Source organism: Heterodontus francisci, chromosome 10 (genome assembly GCF_036365525.1).
Source record: "Heterodontus francisci isolate sHetFra1 chromosome 10, sHetFra1.hap1, whole genome shotgun sequence".
NCBI classification, from domain to species: domain Eukaryota; kingdom Metazoa; phylum Chordata; class Chondrichthyes; order Heterodontiformes; family Heterodontidae; genus Heterodontus; species Heterodontus francisci.
In genome coordinates, this window is record NC_090380.1 from 21,378,329 (window position 1) to 21,394,317 (window position 15,989).

At 43.7% G+C, this 15,989-nt stretch overlaps 1 protein-coding gene across 4 annotated transcripts in view; it reads right to left on the reverse strand.

Annotated features, from left to right (window-relative positions):
• Positions 1–15,989, reverse strand: part of tmco3 (transmembrane and coiled-coil domains 3) — an 82,285-nt gene that overhangs the window by 45,491 nt on the left and 20,805 nt on the right. For all 4 annotated transcript variants that reach the window (XR_010975787.1, XM_068040200.1, XM_068040202.1 and 1 more), the window contains exon 5: positions 10,128–10,256. Coding sequence is in view for 3 of the 4 variants with exons in the window: in XM_068040200.1 (XP_067896301.1) it covers positions 10,128–10,256 (129 nt within the window). In the remaining variant the exon portion in view is untranslated. The remainder of the gene's footprint in view (positions 1–10,127; positions 10,257–15,989) is intronic.

The following is a 15,989-nucleotide window of genomic DNA, read 5'->3' on the forward strand; positions in this document are numbered from 1 at the left end:
ACATAACTGAGGTAATGTCACAGCATTAGAAATGGGAAGAAAAGGCAATCCTGATGGTAGTTCAGTTGAATTAGCTAAAATTCAGTTGTAGATGTAGCTTGAACAGGAAAAAGAAATTAGAGAAGTTGAATTTGAAAGAGAATCACTTCAGAGAAGGAAAAAAGAACATTTCAGAAGCTGGAACTAGAATGGCAAACAGAAAGATAAAAAGAAAAAAAAAAAAAGAGAAAAAAAAAAGAGGCGAGAGAGAGAGAGAGAGAGAAAAGGCAAGAGAAAGAAAAGGGAACGAGAAAGGGTATCGCAATTAAAAAATGTGGAACTTAAACAAAAGTTCGGCGTTGAATCTAGGAAAAGTTCTGATGAGGAAGAACCGACTCCAACCCAGGACCCAGTGGGGAGCTGCTTAAATTCGGGCAAGCCCTCCAAAGTTTGAGGAAAGGGACACGGGCATTTTCATTTCTTTTGAAAAGATAGCTAAACAGATGAGGTGGCCGAAAGAAAACTGGATACTGCTACAAATGACATAGGTTAAAAAAAAAGGATGAGGTCCTAAAAGCAGAATATAGGGAGCTAGGAAGTTGAAAAGTAGGACCTCAAAAGTGATCTCAGGATTACTACCAGTGCCATGTGCTAGTCAGAGTAGAAATAGCAGGATATATCGGATGAATACGTGGCTGATGAGATGGTATGAGGGGGAGGGTTTTAGATTCCTGGGACATTTGGACCGGTTCTGGAGGAGGTGGGACCAGTAAAAACTGGATGGGTTACACCTAGGAAGGACTGGGACTGACGTCCTAGGGGGACTATTTGCTAGTGTGATTGGGGAGGGTTTAAACGAAAATGGCAGGGGGATGGGAACCTTCGCAAGGAGTCAGAGGAGGGGGGATCAAAGACAAGAACAAAAGACAGTAAGGGGAATAAGAAAAGTGATAGGCAGAGAAATCAAGGGCCAGAATCAAACAGGGCCACAGTGAGAAATAGTGGGAAGGAGACAAGTAATGTTAAAAAGTCAAGCCCTAAGGCTTTGTGCTTTAACGCATGGAACATTCGCAATAAAGTGGATGAATTAATCGCGCAAATAGATGTAAACGGGTAGGATATAGTCGAGATTACAGAGACATGGCTGCAAGGTGAGCAGGGATGGGAAATGAACATCCAAGGGTATTCAGTATTTAGGAAGGACAGACAAAAAGTAAAAGGCGGTGGAGTTGCATTGCTGGTTAAAGAGGAAATTAACGCAATAGTGAGGAAAGATATTAGCTCGGACGATGTGGAATCTGCATGGGTAGAGCTGGGAAACACTAAAGGGCAAGAAACATTAGTGGGGGTTGTATATAGACCCCCAAACTGTAGTGGTGATGTTGGGAATGGCATTAAACAGGAAATGAGAGAGACACATGTGATAAAGGAACATCTGTAATTATGGATCTGCAAATAGATTGGGCAAATCAAATTAGTCACAACACCGTACAGGAGGAATTCTTAGAGTGTATAGGGGATGGTTTTCTGGACCAATACGTTGAGGAACCAACTAGAGAACAGGCCATCCTAGGTATTGTGTAATGAGAGAGGAATAATTGACAATCCAGTGGTGCGAGACCCCTTGGGGATGAGCAACCATAATATGATAGAATTCTTCATCAAGATAGAGAGTGACATAGTTGACTCTGAGACTAGTGTCCTGAATCTTAGTAAAGGAAACTACGAAGGTATGAAACGCGAGTTGGCTATGATGGGTTGGAAAACATTACTTAAAGGGATGATGGTGGATAGGCAATGGCAAACATTTAAAGAGCACATGGATGAACTGCAACAATTGTTTATCCCTATCCGGTACAAAAATAAAACGGGAAAGGTAGCCAAACCATGGCTTACAAGGGAAATTAGAGATAGCATTAGATCCAACAGGCATATAAATTTGCCAGAAAAAACAACAGACCTGAGGATTGGGAGCAGCTTAGAATTCAGCAAAGGAGGACCAAGGCATTGATTAAGGAGGGGAAAATAGAATATAAGAGCAAGCTTGCGAGGAACATAAAAACTGACTGTAAAAGTTTCTATAGATATGTGAAGAGAAAAAGATTGGTGAAGACAAATGTAGGTCCCTTACAGTCAGAAACAGGAATTTTATTATGGGGAGCAAAGAAATGGCTGACCAACTAAATGCTTACTTTGTTTCTGTCTTCACAAAGGAGGACACAAATATCAGACCAGAAATGTTGGGGAACACAGGGCTTAGTGAGATAGAGGAACTGAAGGAAATCAATATTAGTAGAGAAATGGTGTTGGGGAAATTAATAGGATTGAAAGCTGATAAATCCCCAGGGCCTGATGGTATGCATCCCAGAGTACTTAAGGAAGTGGCCCTAGAAATATTGGATGCATTGGTGGTCATCTTCCAAGATTCTACAGACTCGAACAGTTCCTACAGATTGGAGGATAGCTAATGTAACCCCACTATTTAAAAAGGGAAGTAGAGAGAAAGCAGGGAATTACAGACCAGTCAGCCTGACGTCGATAGTGGGGAAAATGCTAAAGTCCGCTATCAAAGATTTTATTGTCAAGCACTTAGAGAACAGTGGTAGAAACGGACAGAGTCAGCATGGATTTATGAAGGGGAAATCATGCTCGACAAATCTTCTGGAATTCTTCGAGGATGTAACTAGTAGAGTTGATGAGGGGCAGCCAGTGGGAATGCCCCAGGATCTCCTCCCCAGGCCAGAAAAAAAAGGTGCTGAGGGTGGAATTGAGGTCCGAAAGTCTAAGTGTCTCCATTGTCACAAGGTGGGGCACCTTTGCACAGAATTCTGGAAGTTACAGGGTAAACCCATGGAACTTATTGGGGACACAAGGCCAGAGAAAGGGGCCCTGACCAAGAGTACGACAAACCAAGTTGTAGCTCTGACTGCAGCTGTAAAGTCAAGTACAAACACCGCTGAGAGTGCGGGAAAGTGAACAAGATACCAGAGAGCTATAGGGAATTCTTGTCAATTCTTATCCCTCAAGTCAGGAAGGTAAACCTATAGTTATACTTAGGGACACAGGAGCCAGCCAAACTTTCGCTGAGGTAAGGCATAGCTTTTCCACAAGAGAGCGCATTGAATGCCAAGGTTTTAGTGAATGCTATCGGCGGAGAGTATATATCCGTACCTTTGTATCGGGTGCACCTGGAATGTGACCTAATGTCTGGAACGGTAACCATAGGAGTTGTCCATAGTTTGCCTGTAGACGGCGTTGACCTACTCCTGGTGAATGATTTGGCCGCAGCCAAGATAGCAGCTTCTCCAGTAGTTATAGAAAGACCAAATGAAATCAAGAAGACAGAACAGTTGCAGGAAAAGGTCCCAGGAATTTTTCCTTCATGTGTAGTGACCGGAACAATGGCTAAACAAGTTCCATTGTCGAAGGTCAAATTGGCACCATAGACAGACATTCGGCTATCTGAAACTTTCTTTGGGGATTTGGATAATCAGAAGGAAATGTTGAGTAAGTCTTCTCTGATCAAGGCTCAGCAAGCCGATCCAGAGTTAAGTGGCACAATCAGCTTTAACTGAAGCTGAAGCAGAGACAGAAGGAGTCGCGTAAGGCTATGATATTAAAAAATGGGACTCTGATGAGGAAGTGGAAACCCTCTCACAGACCTGTGGATGAAGAATGGACAGTTGTTCACCAGATAGTGGTAGCGCCCAAGTACCGCCAGGAAATATTAAGGATAGCCCATGAAATTCCTATGGCGGGACATGTGGGGATCCGGAAGTCAACATTTGTACTGGCTAGATCTTCAAAAGGACATGGTACAGATTTGCAAAACATGCCACACATGCCAGATTGTGGGAAAACTGCAACCTGCCGTAACACCGGCACCTCTAATTCACATACCAGTTTTTGGGGAATCATTTAGTAGGGTGTTGGTAGACTGTGTGGGACCTTTACCGAAAACAAAAGTGGGACACCAATATATACTCACTATCATGGATATGGCAACTTGGTTCCCAGAGGCCATTCCCTTGAGAACAATTTCTGCTAATGTAGTGGTAGAAAAAATAACTCAGTTCTTCACTCGATAAGGATTATTGATTGAGATCCAATCGGATCAAGGTTAAAATTTTATATCTAAAAATTTTCAGGAAGTAATGAGTAATCTGGGGGGTAACAGAGTTAAAATCCTCAGCATATCACCCACAGACGCAAGGGGCTTTAGAACAGTACCATCACACCCTCAAAATGATGATCAGGGCATACTGTCATGAATATCTGCATGAGCGGGACAAAGGCCTGGAATTCCTTTTGTTTGCCACTAGGGATTCAGCTAATGAGTCTACCAGTTTTAGTCCTTTTGAATTAGTTTATGGACATGAGATAAGAGGTAGTCTAAAACTAATCAAAGAAAGGTTTTTAGAAGAGGGATGAATCTTCCATGTTAGATTATGTACCCGTGTTCCAGGAGCGGCTCACGAGAGCCTGCAAAGTGGCTCAGGAACACCTGAAAGCTTCCCAAATAACCATGAAAAAAATGGGCAGACAAGTATGCCAAGACCCAAACATTTCAATCAGAGGATGAGGTGTTAGTATTACTGCCTTTACAGGGTGAACCACTGAAAGTAGGTTCGGTGGTCCAGATAGAGTCATCAAAAGGATTGGTAAAGTAAATTATTTTATTGGCACCCCAGATTGACAGAAAAAGAATCGGCTGCGTCATATCAATATGTTGAAACAATATCGTCAGAAGGAGGATAAACAAGCACAGGTAAGTCAGATAGCAAGGACAGTGAAGGACAAAAGGGATAGCGAGGATAAGGCAGGAGGAGGTCTGGACAATTCCCAAATTGAACCTCATGCTATCCGGTTAGCTAACACTGAATTGTTAGGGAGATTAGAGACGATGCTTTCATATTTAGATGTAGAAGAATAAGAAGACCTAACAAGGCTACTCACAGCATTTAAAAGGAGTCTGTAGGGACAAATCAGGATGTACAACCTTAGCCATGCATGATGTGGATGCAAGAGACTCCTATCCTATGAAACTGCATCCTTATAGCTTAGGTCCAGAGAAACAGGCCCAGGTGAAAGCAAAAATTCAATACATGCTGGAAAACCACCTAATTGAACCCAGTCAAAGCAACTGGAGTTCCCCAGTAGTGCCTAAGCCTGATGGTTCAGCTAGATTTTGCATAGACTACAGAAAGGTTAATGCAGTAACAAAGACAGACTTTCTACCCAATTCCTCGCTTGGAAGACTGTATCGACAGAGTTGGCAGTGCCACATTTCTTACCAAAATAGATTTGTTAAAACGATACTCACAGGTTCCTTTAGCGACCCAAGCTAAAGAAATATCAGCTTTTGTCTCACCAGACAGTCTTTTTCAATGCTGAGTGATGCCATTCGGGCTAAAAATTGCCCCTGCAACTTTTCAGAGACTAATGAACCAAGTGGTATCCAGTGTTCCTAACTGTGTGGTTTACCTTGATGTGCTGGTATACACAGTCACACTTGGAAGGACCACTTGGAACAACTAGAAGCTCTGTTTACAAAATCAGAGTCGGCTGATGTGGTGATAAACCTTGCCAAACGTGATTTTCAAAAGCTGGGGTAACCTACCTAAGGCATATAGTAAGGAAAGGGCAAGTGTTGCCAAACATAGCAGAAGTACAAGCATTGGTGGAGTTCCCTGACCCTAAGACTAAGCAAAAAATGAGACTTTTGGAGATATGTGGTTTCTACTGTAAGTTTGTACCAAATTTCAGCACTATAGCTGCTACACGAACAGATTTGCTACAAAAGAAAGCCAAGGGATTGTGGTCAAGCAACTTTTGAGAGGCTGAACGCATTTTTGATCAATGAATCAGTGTTGACTGCCCAAAATTTCACTAAGCCCTTCAAGGTAGCAATTGATGATAGTGATCTGGGGTGTAGGAGCAGTCCTGTTACAAGATGAAGAATCGGGCATAGAAAGGCCAGTGGGATACTTTTCCAAAAGCTAAAACACCACCAAATGAGATACTCTGAAGTGAAAAAAGAAACCCTGGGTTTACTACTAGCTCTAACATTTTGGAGTATATTTCAGCCACGGTTAGAGAGAGACACTGGTATACACTAATCATAACCCCCCAGCCTTTGTGAAAAATTCAAAAACCAGAATGCCAGACTATTTTGATGCTGTTTACTATTGCAGACCTATCACTTAAAGATTATCCACATTGCGGGAAAAACAATGCAATTGCTGATGTTTATCTAGAATTTAACTTTGCTTTGAGTTATCTTGAATGGAAAGATGGTACAGGGCAAAACTGTATTAGATAGGGGTAAAGAGTAAATGCGTTTTAATTTTTTTTTCATATTCTGTTTATTTGCACACTGTCATGCTAGGCCCCCACCAGCCAAGAATGAGGTACATTAATTTTGTCATGAACATTGATTTTAAACTGTTACTGGCGTGAAGAAAGGACTTGTTAAACAGATCAGCCGTGGCTAGAAAAGACATTTGCATATTAACAGACAGTTCTCGGAAGGACAAAGGACCATTCACTGACACATTTAATCCACAATGGACCTTGATCACCAGGTATTGTGTGTAACAGGAGCATTCCAGAGACTGCTAAAGTGATACAATCCAGTTAGTCACATGACTAACCTGCTTGGCAACCTGGGTTTTTCTGAATTGTACAAACAGTTTGAACTGAGAGTGTCTGTTTGCTCCTGGACTGAGATCTCTCCTGTCTGCTCCCATTTCTTTCTCACAAGTCTCTGAATCTACTTAAGACACATGAACCACAAGAGAGAAAAGTCTCCGACAGCAAACAAATTTTAAGAATACTGGGCCCCAACGAAAAGCAAGAACTACCTACAATCAAGGCCTCTACACTGAGCTCCAAGAACCGTAACAACAACTCTTCAAATATTGCTTCCAACTTTTCCACTTTATTTTTCTTCTGCTCTTTTCTGTCTCTATTTGCATATCGCATATACATGCTAGCGTGGGCGTGCAGTGTATCGGTAGGCGTCAACCGAATTAGAGTTTAGGTTTAATAAATTTCAACTTTTCTTCTTGAAACCTAAGAAAACCTGTTTGTGCTGCTTTCTTTGCCTTATAATTGGAAAGCGGTGATCAAGGATTCACCAAGGGGGAGCGAAAAACACTGTTTAAAAATAAAACCCTGTTACAGTAAGACCAGGTGAAGGCTGAAAGGGAACCCCAGACCCCTCTCACCTGGTCGTAACACCACTTTATAATGAAATGTATATAAAAATGGTGTTTCATTCCTCCAAGAGTGGAGGTGTTATGAAGGTGCTTCCATTATTATGTTTTTTGAGGACTTGTGTTTAAAAGACTATGAGGAGATGCGACTTTTTTTTTAAGAAAGGGTTACTGGATGGACCCATGGAACTTTGTCCCTTCCAGTAAATGTTTGTTTTTAAACAATGAAGTTAAAGCAACATAAGGAGCCTCGCTGGCAATTGGAGTTGTTAACCGAAAAGTCACAAGTCTAGATTTAGGATGGTCAGGAGTTTTGGGCTTTCTGACTTGGGGTGTGGACTGTTTGAATGTTTAGTTGGGATTGCAACCTGCTGAGACAAGCAGCCAACTCTTCCTTTTCCACCTCTTTGAGAAACCCTGAGAATCCAGTGTGATAGCTGAAACCCCGATGAGTGATTCTCCAGAAAAGCCTGCCAGACTAATCCTGGACATCGCCTGAAGAGAACTGCTCCAGAAAGATCCCAGTGATAGCCGTCTACGTATACCTGGACACCAGACCAAAGGGTCATCTGTGACATTCCATATCTTATCCTTTTTCTTCAAGGATTAACAAGTATTTGGCCAAAGTACTTTTTTTGTCTTTTTTGTAAAGTTGATCTCCGCAGAGAAAGCTTCTTTATTTTTTCTTTAACTGGTGTGTGTGCATGGGTGTGCTGGGTTATTTTGGAAGGGTATATATTTATACTTCCATATCTAAAACTAAAATAGATGAAGTATTGACTGTATCAGTAACTGGGTAAAACATTTAAATATATGTTCTGACCTGCGGAGAAGTGGAACTAGAGAAAGATGGTGCATTTCTCCAGCCTCTGTCATAACAAATTGCTCAACAGACATCCAGTACTCAATGAACAGAAACTTCCTCCAATTATTTTTTGGGAAGACTGAAGCCATTTTTTAAAAATCGGTCCCCGCTCCAAACTCCACTCCCCAGCTACCGACTCCATTCCTCTTCCTAGCAACAGTCTGAGACTAAACCAGTCTATTCGCAACCTTGATATCATATTTGACCCAGAGGATGAGCTTCCGACCACATATTCATGCCATGAAGACCGCCTATGCCCACCTCCATAACATCTGACTTAACCCGGCTCAGTTCATCTGCTGCTGAAACCCTCATTCATGCTTTTGTTCCCTCTGGACAATTCCAATGCACGACTGGCTGGATTTGCACATTCTACTCTCCGTAAATTTGAGGCCATCCAAAACTTTGCTGCCTGTGTCTTACCTCACATCAAATCACCTGTTATCCCCAGTATCTCATTATGTGGCTCAGTGTCATTTTTTAATAATGCCACTGTGAAGCACTTTAGGACTTTTACTATATTAAAAGCATTATATAAGTTATCGTTGTTGCGAAAGGCTCAGCCTGTTCAATCTTTATAATCTTATAGATCATTATTAGGAAAGTGACTCCCGACAACACATCCAGCTCGCCGAAATCATCAAAGTGCTCCGAGCTGCGCACATGGGCAGAACTGTCTCCTACTGTCATTAAGGTCCTGCGCATGTGCAGCCTACGTTCTCGCCAGAACTAAACTGCGCATGCGTTTGAAAATGTCATCACATACTGGAACGTCATCCAACCAGGGCGGCACAGTGGCGCAGTGGTTAGCACCGCAGCCTCACAGCTCCAGGGACCCGGGTTCGATTCAGGGTACTGCCTGTGTGGAGTTTGCAAGTTCTCCCTGTGTCTGCGTGGGTTTCCTCCGGGTGCTCCGGTTTCCTCCCACAAGCCAAAAGACTTGCACGTTGGTAGGTAAATTGGCCATTATAAAATTGTCACTAGTATAGGTAGGTGGTAGGGAAATATATAGGGACAGGTGGGGATGTCTGGTAGGAATATGGGATTAGTGTAGGATTAGTATAAATGGGTGGTTGATGTTCGGCACAGACTCGGTGGGCCGAAGGGCCTGTTTCAGTGCTGTATCTCTAATCTAATCTAATCCTTCCCCAGTCTCCCTTCCCTCCCCTGTCTATCCCCATCTTGCCACTCTCTCTCTCTCTCCTACCCTTCCCCAGCGGGGAGCAGGAGAGGAGAGAGAGAAGTGGGAGGGAGCGGGGGTGGGTGGGGAGGAGTGGTTTGTGCCACTTTTCAACCAGTGAAGACACAAATGCATAGCATAGCAACAAGAGGAATTCACAACTTTCACCAGTCAGACCTCCTTGATGCAACAGAATAGAGGACAGGCAGACAAACAACAACTTCTATCTTTATAGTGCAATTAATGTAGTTAAATATCCCAGCTTTCACAGAAGAGCTATCAGAAAAAAATGTGACACTGAACTACATGTGGAGATATTAGGGCAATGTCCAAACGTTTGGTCAGAGAGATAAGCTTTAAGGAGTGTCTTAAAGGATAGATAGGATGAGAATTTTAAAATATCGAGGCATTTCAGCAGCAGATGAGATGAGCAGAGGTGGAGTCAGGCAACGTTACGGAGATCGAAACAGGCGGTATTAGTGATGCCACAGACACACGATCAGAAGCTCACCTTGGGGTCAGATATGACACCAAGGTAGGTATTGCTGTGTATCCCTGTGAGGAAACTACAAAAAATGTATTTTGTGCCATGTAAAGGAAGATGGTACTGGCACTGGGCCACATCTCACCACCAGCACTGCATACCAGTGTAACAAAAAGTTCAAGAACTCAACCAGGGCAGATAAGATACTGGAGCAGCTGCTCTGCCTTTCCTTTCATGGGGGCCTGGATATTCTTCACATTATAAAATCAACAGCTGTACATTTTGATGAATGTAGTACACCCTACTCCTATAGGGAAAGGTTTAAATAAAATAAACTACTTGCCCAAAGACAACTGAAGCAGAGAAGTGTGCCCTACTATATGACAGAAGTAGAATTCATACCTTGATGCGGTTTAGTCCTGAAGGACCCAACAGAACTCCACAAACGATATAACCAAACATCGTAGGAAGCCCCATTAAAGTACAAATCCAGCCGCAAGGCAGAGATACCACCACAATAGAGACTATATCCTGCAAACAAATTGCAAAGAAAGAACTAATTTTGCATCATTTTAAACAACTTAAATGTTGCATATTTACCTAATATACACAATTAAAGGCTTTTTTCTGGCTGGTAAAAATATTTATCCATTTTTAACTGGGAGAGATTGCAGAAACTGTTTACATGTCCTTTAAACCTACATTTGAGAACAGTACAATAACAAAATGTTGAATAAATCTGAATAAGTGTTGAAACTGGCTCCAAACAAGTTGCAGTGGAAGAACTGATGAAGGGTCACTGACCTGAAACGTTACCTCTGCTTCTCTCTCCACAGATGCTGCCAGACCTGCTGAGTATTTCCAGCACTTTTTGTTTTTATTTCAGATTTCCAGCATCTGTAGTATTTTGCTTTTAATACAATGTACAGGGAGGCGAGTGGCGTAGTGGTATTGTCACTGGACTAGTAACCCAGAGACCGAGGGTATTGCTCTGGGGACATGGTTCAAATCCCACCACAGCAGAAGGTGGAATCTGAATTCAATCAATAAATCTGGAATTAAAAAGCTAGTCTAATGACGGCCATGAAACCATTGTCAATTGTTGTAAAAACCCATCTGGTTCACTAATGTCCTTTAGGGAAGGAAATCTGCCGTCCTTACCTGGTCTGGCCTACAGGTGACTCCAGACCCACAGGAATGTGGTCACAGGAATGTGGTTGACTCTTACATGCCCTCCGAAATGGCCTAGAAAGCCACTCAGTTGTATCTAACCGCTACAAAGTCAATAAAAAGGAATGAAACCAGACAGACCACTCGGCATCGACGTAGGCACCGGAAACGACAACGGCAAATCCAGCCCCGTAGACCCTGCAAAGTCCTCCTTACTAGCAATTGGGGGCTTTTGCCAAAGTTGGGAGAGCTGTCCCACAGACTAGTCAAGCAACAGCCTGACAGTCATTATCACGGAATCATACCTGACACTGTCCCAGACACCGCCATCACCATCCCTGGGTGTGTCCTGTCCCACCAGCAGGACAGACCCAGCAGAGGTGGTGGCACAGTGGTATACAGTAGGGAGGGAGTTGCCCTGGGAGTCCTCAACATCGACTCTGGACCCCATGAATCTGGTCAAACATGGACAAGGAAACCTCCTGCTGATTACCGCCCTCCCTCAGTTGATGAGTCAATACTCCTCCATGTTGAACACCACTTGGAGGAAGCATGGAGGGTAGCAAGAACGCAGAATGTACTCTGGGCGGGGGACTTCAATGTCCATCATCAAGAGTGGCTCGGTAGCACCACTACTGACCGAGCCCTGAACGACATATCAGCTAGACTCGGTATGCGGCAGGTGGTGACGGAACCAACAAGAGGGGAAAACATACTTGACCTCGTCCTCACCAATTTGCCTGCCGCAGATGCATCTGTCCATGACAGTATTGGTAGGAGTGACCACCACACACAGTCATTGTGGAGACGAAGTCCCGCCTTTACATTGAGGATACCCTCCTTCATGTTGTGTGGCACTGCCACCGTGCTAAATGGGATAGATTTTAAACAGATCTAGCAATGAAAACTGGGCATCCATGAGGCGCTGTGGGCCACCAGCAGCAGAATTGTACTCAACCACAATCTGTAACCTCATGGCCTGGCATATCCCCCACTCTACCATTACCATCAAGCCAGGAGACCAACTCTAGTTCAATGAAGAGTGCAGGAGGGCATGCCAGGAGCAGCAACAGGCATACCTCAAAATGAGGTGTCAACCTGGTGAAGCTACAACACAGGACTACTTGCGTGCCAAACTGCGTAAGCAGCATGCAATACACAGAGCTAAGCTCTGCAGTTCTGCCACATCCAGCCGTGAATGGTGGTGGACAATTAAACAACTAACTGGAGGAGGTGGCTCCACAAATATCCCCATCCTCAATGATGGCAGAGCCCAGCACATCAGTGCGAAAGATAAGGCTGAAGCATTTGCAACAATCTTCAGCCTGAAGTACCGAGCTGATGATCCATCTCGGCTTCCTCCTGAAGTCCCCAGCATCACAGATGCCAGACTGCAGCCAATTCGATTCACTCCGCATGTTATCAAGAAACGACTGAAGGCACTGGATACTGCAAAGGCTATGGGCCCTAACAATATTCTGGCAATAGTACTGAAGACCTGTGCTCCAGAACTTGCCGCGACCCTAGCCAAGCTGTTCCAGTACAGCTACAACACTGGCATCTACCCTGCAATGTGGAAAATTGCCCAGGTATGCCCTGTACACAAAAAGCTGGACAAGTCCAACCCGGCCAATTACCGCCCCATCAGCCTACTCTCAATCATCAGTAAAGTGATGGAAGGTGTCATCAACTGTGCTATCAAGCGGCACATGCTTAGCAATAACCTGCTCAGTTTGGGTTCTGCAAGGGCCACTCAGCTCCTGACCTCATTACAGCCTTGGTTCAAACATGGACAAAAGAGCTGAACTCAAGAGGTGAGGTGAGAGTGACTGCCCTTGACATCAAGGAAGCATTTGACCGAGTATGTCATCAAGGAGCCCTAGCAAAACAGAGGTCAGTGGGAATCAGGGAGAAAACCCTCCACTGGTTGGAGTCATACCTAGCGCAAAGGAAGATCGTTGTGGTTGTTGGAGGTCAATCATCTGAGCTCCAGGACATCACTGCAGGAGTTCCTCAGGGTAGTGTCCTAGGCCCAACCATCTTCAGCTGCATCATCAATGACCTTCCTTCAATCATAAGGTCAGAAGTAGGGATGTTCGCTGATGATTGCACAATGTTCAGCACCATTCGTGACTCCTCAGATACTGAAACAGTCCGTGTAGAAATGCAGCAAGACTTCGACAATATCCAGGCTTGGGCTGATAAGTGGCAAGTAATATTTGCGCCACACAAGTGCCAGGCAATGACCATCTCCCCTTGATATTCAATGGCATTACCATCGCTGAATCCTTCACTATCAACATCCTAGGGGCTACCATTGACCAGAAACTGAACTGGAGTAGCCATATAAATACCATGGCTACAAGAGCAGGTCAGAGGCTAGGAATCCTGCGGCGAGTAACTCACCTCCTGACTCCCCAAAGCCTGTCCACCATCTACAATGGCACAAGTCAGGAGTGTGATGGAATACTCTCCACTTGCCTGGACGGGTGCAGCTCCAACACCCAAGAAGCTCAACACCATCCAGGACAAAGCAGCCTGCTTGTTTGGCACCCCATCTACAAACATTCACTCCCTCCATCACCGACGCACAGTGGCAACAGTGTGTACCAGCTACAAGATGCACTGCAGCAACACACCAAGGCTTTTTCGACAGCACCTTCCAAACCCACGACCTCTACCAACTAGAAGGACAAGGGCAGCAAATGCATGGGAACACCACCACCTGCAAGTTCCCCTCCTAGTCACACACCATCCTAACTTGGAACTATATCGCCGTTCCTTCACTGAAGCTAGGTCAAAATCCTGGAACTCCCTTCCTTACAGCACTGTGGGTGTATCTACCCCACATGGACTGCAGCGGTTCAAGGCGGCAGCTCACCATCACCTTCTCAAGGGCAATTAGGGATGGGCAATAAATGCTGGCCTGGCCAGCGAGGATCACATCCCATGAATGAATAAAAAAAACCATCAAGTGAAAGCTGCAGCAAACACCCAATTCCTGTAACAACTCCTACTTTCTAACTATGCCCCAAGGTTCAGATCATTGTTTATCAATTTTACCATAATTTTTAAAACTTCAATAGGTCACCACCATCAAAAATAAGCCTGAGCCGATCTTCACTGCCTTCGGGATCAGATGGAATTTTGGTTGCGGAGCACTACACACTCTCATTGATACTGCTCCTATTATATAGTGATTGGTATATGGAGACGGATACTTAATCCTTCATCGGTGGCATCTTCTTCCCAGAAGTAACAGTATGTTCACTTCTGTCTGTCCTGTGGCTGCCTTTACACATTCCACATGGGTCAACTTTTTAAACTAATTTAATGGGATGTGGGCATCGCTGGCTAGACCACCATTTATTGCTCTTGAACGGAGTGCGGACATTCGGACATTTCAGAGGGGCATTTAAGAGCCAACCACATTGCTGTGGGTCTGGAGTCACATGTAGACCAGACCAGGTAAGGACAGCAGATTTCCTTCCCTAAAAGCCATTCATGAACCAGATGGTTTTTTTTTTTTACAACAATCGACAATGGTTTAATGTTCACTATTTCAGATTTATTAATTGAATTCAAATTTCACCATCTGCCTTTGTGGAATTAGAGCCCGTGTCCCCCAGTGCATTAACCTGGGCTCTGGCTTACTAGTGCAGTGACATTACCACTGTGCCACCGCCTCCCCACTGCATCCAGTTCATTGTATCCACCATCCATTTACTCTCCTACATTTTCTGTCAATCTTTCCTTCCAATAATTGTCTTCATCTACCGTCTGCTCGAATGATGTGACCAAAATATTGTATCTTTCTCTCTCTTTGATGTATCCTCTAATTTCCTGTTTTCTCCAGTCATTTCCAGTACTCCCGCATCAGCTTCCCAACCAAAAGAGGAGTGCACTAAGGATGTGTTATGTCCCCAAAACTGTTCAACCTGTACATTGAAGCTATCTTCAGAGACATAGAAGATTTACAAGGTTGCAACATTGGTGGATTGAATGTCAACAACTTGAGATACGCAGATGCTGCTGCACTGATTGCACAGTCAGAAGAGGCACTACAGGAAATTGTGAACAAAGTGGATGCAAGTAGAGTGTAACATGGATTAAGAATGAACGTGAAGGCAAGAAAGACAATAGTGATAAGCAGAGAGCTAACAATCAAAGTGAAAACTGAAGTAACAGACAAGTCCTGGAACAAGTGAAAATGTTCCCATACTTTGGTCAGATTATCGCAGAAAATGGGAGATGTGATAGAGAGATCTAAAGAATCGAGATAGCCATGACCAGCTTTGTCAGAATGAAGGACATGCTGACGTCAAAGAAACTGAACCTGAATCTTAGGAAAAGAATGCAGAGATGCTATATTTTGTCATCTATGTTATATGCCTCGGAGACATGGACAAACAAAGAGTTTATTGATAAGCTGAATGCATTCCAGATGTTCCACATATCCTACACAGACAGATGAGACTGATGAGGTGATGGAGACTAATCAGTGCTTTGTACAGTAACAGTATCTCTTCATCTGTATTCCTTTCTTCCACTAATAGAACAAAGCACTTGGATTTTATACTTAAGCTGTTTCTGTGCATTTGATTGCCAGCTTCAATTCTTTTTTTCCCTGAATAAACACTACCCTCCCCAAGTCCCTTTCCTGATCAATACACAGTAGAATTGCATCATTCAATACGTGAGTGCTTATTCCCAAACAAGTTATACTGGCCCTGAAACTGCTGAAATAGCAAGTTTGATGGTGAATGTTGTTAATTGGACATTTAACCATCAGCATCACAAAATACTTGTGCAACAAATTGCTGGGAAGAAAGATCTTGCATAGGGTTTTTCATGATCTTAAATTGTCCTAAACCATTTTAGAGCCAATGAAATATTTTTGAAGTGTTATCACCGTTGTAAGAAATGCGACAGCCAACTTGCTCCCAGAAAGGTCAATGTGCCCTCTAAGCTGCACGGCCAGGTGGCAATCCGCAATGTACCGCACAGTGAAACAAACAGGACACACACACAACCAAGGGTCCCTTTAACACATGCCCAAACGCAGCCACGCAGCAATCCTAAAGAGATTGCACG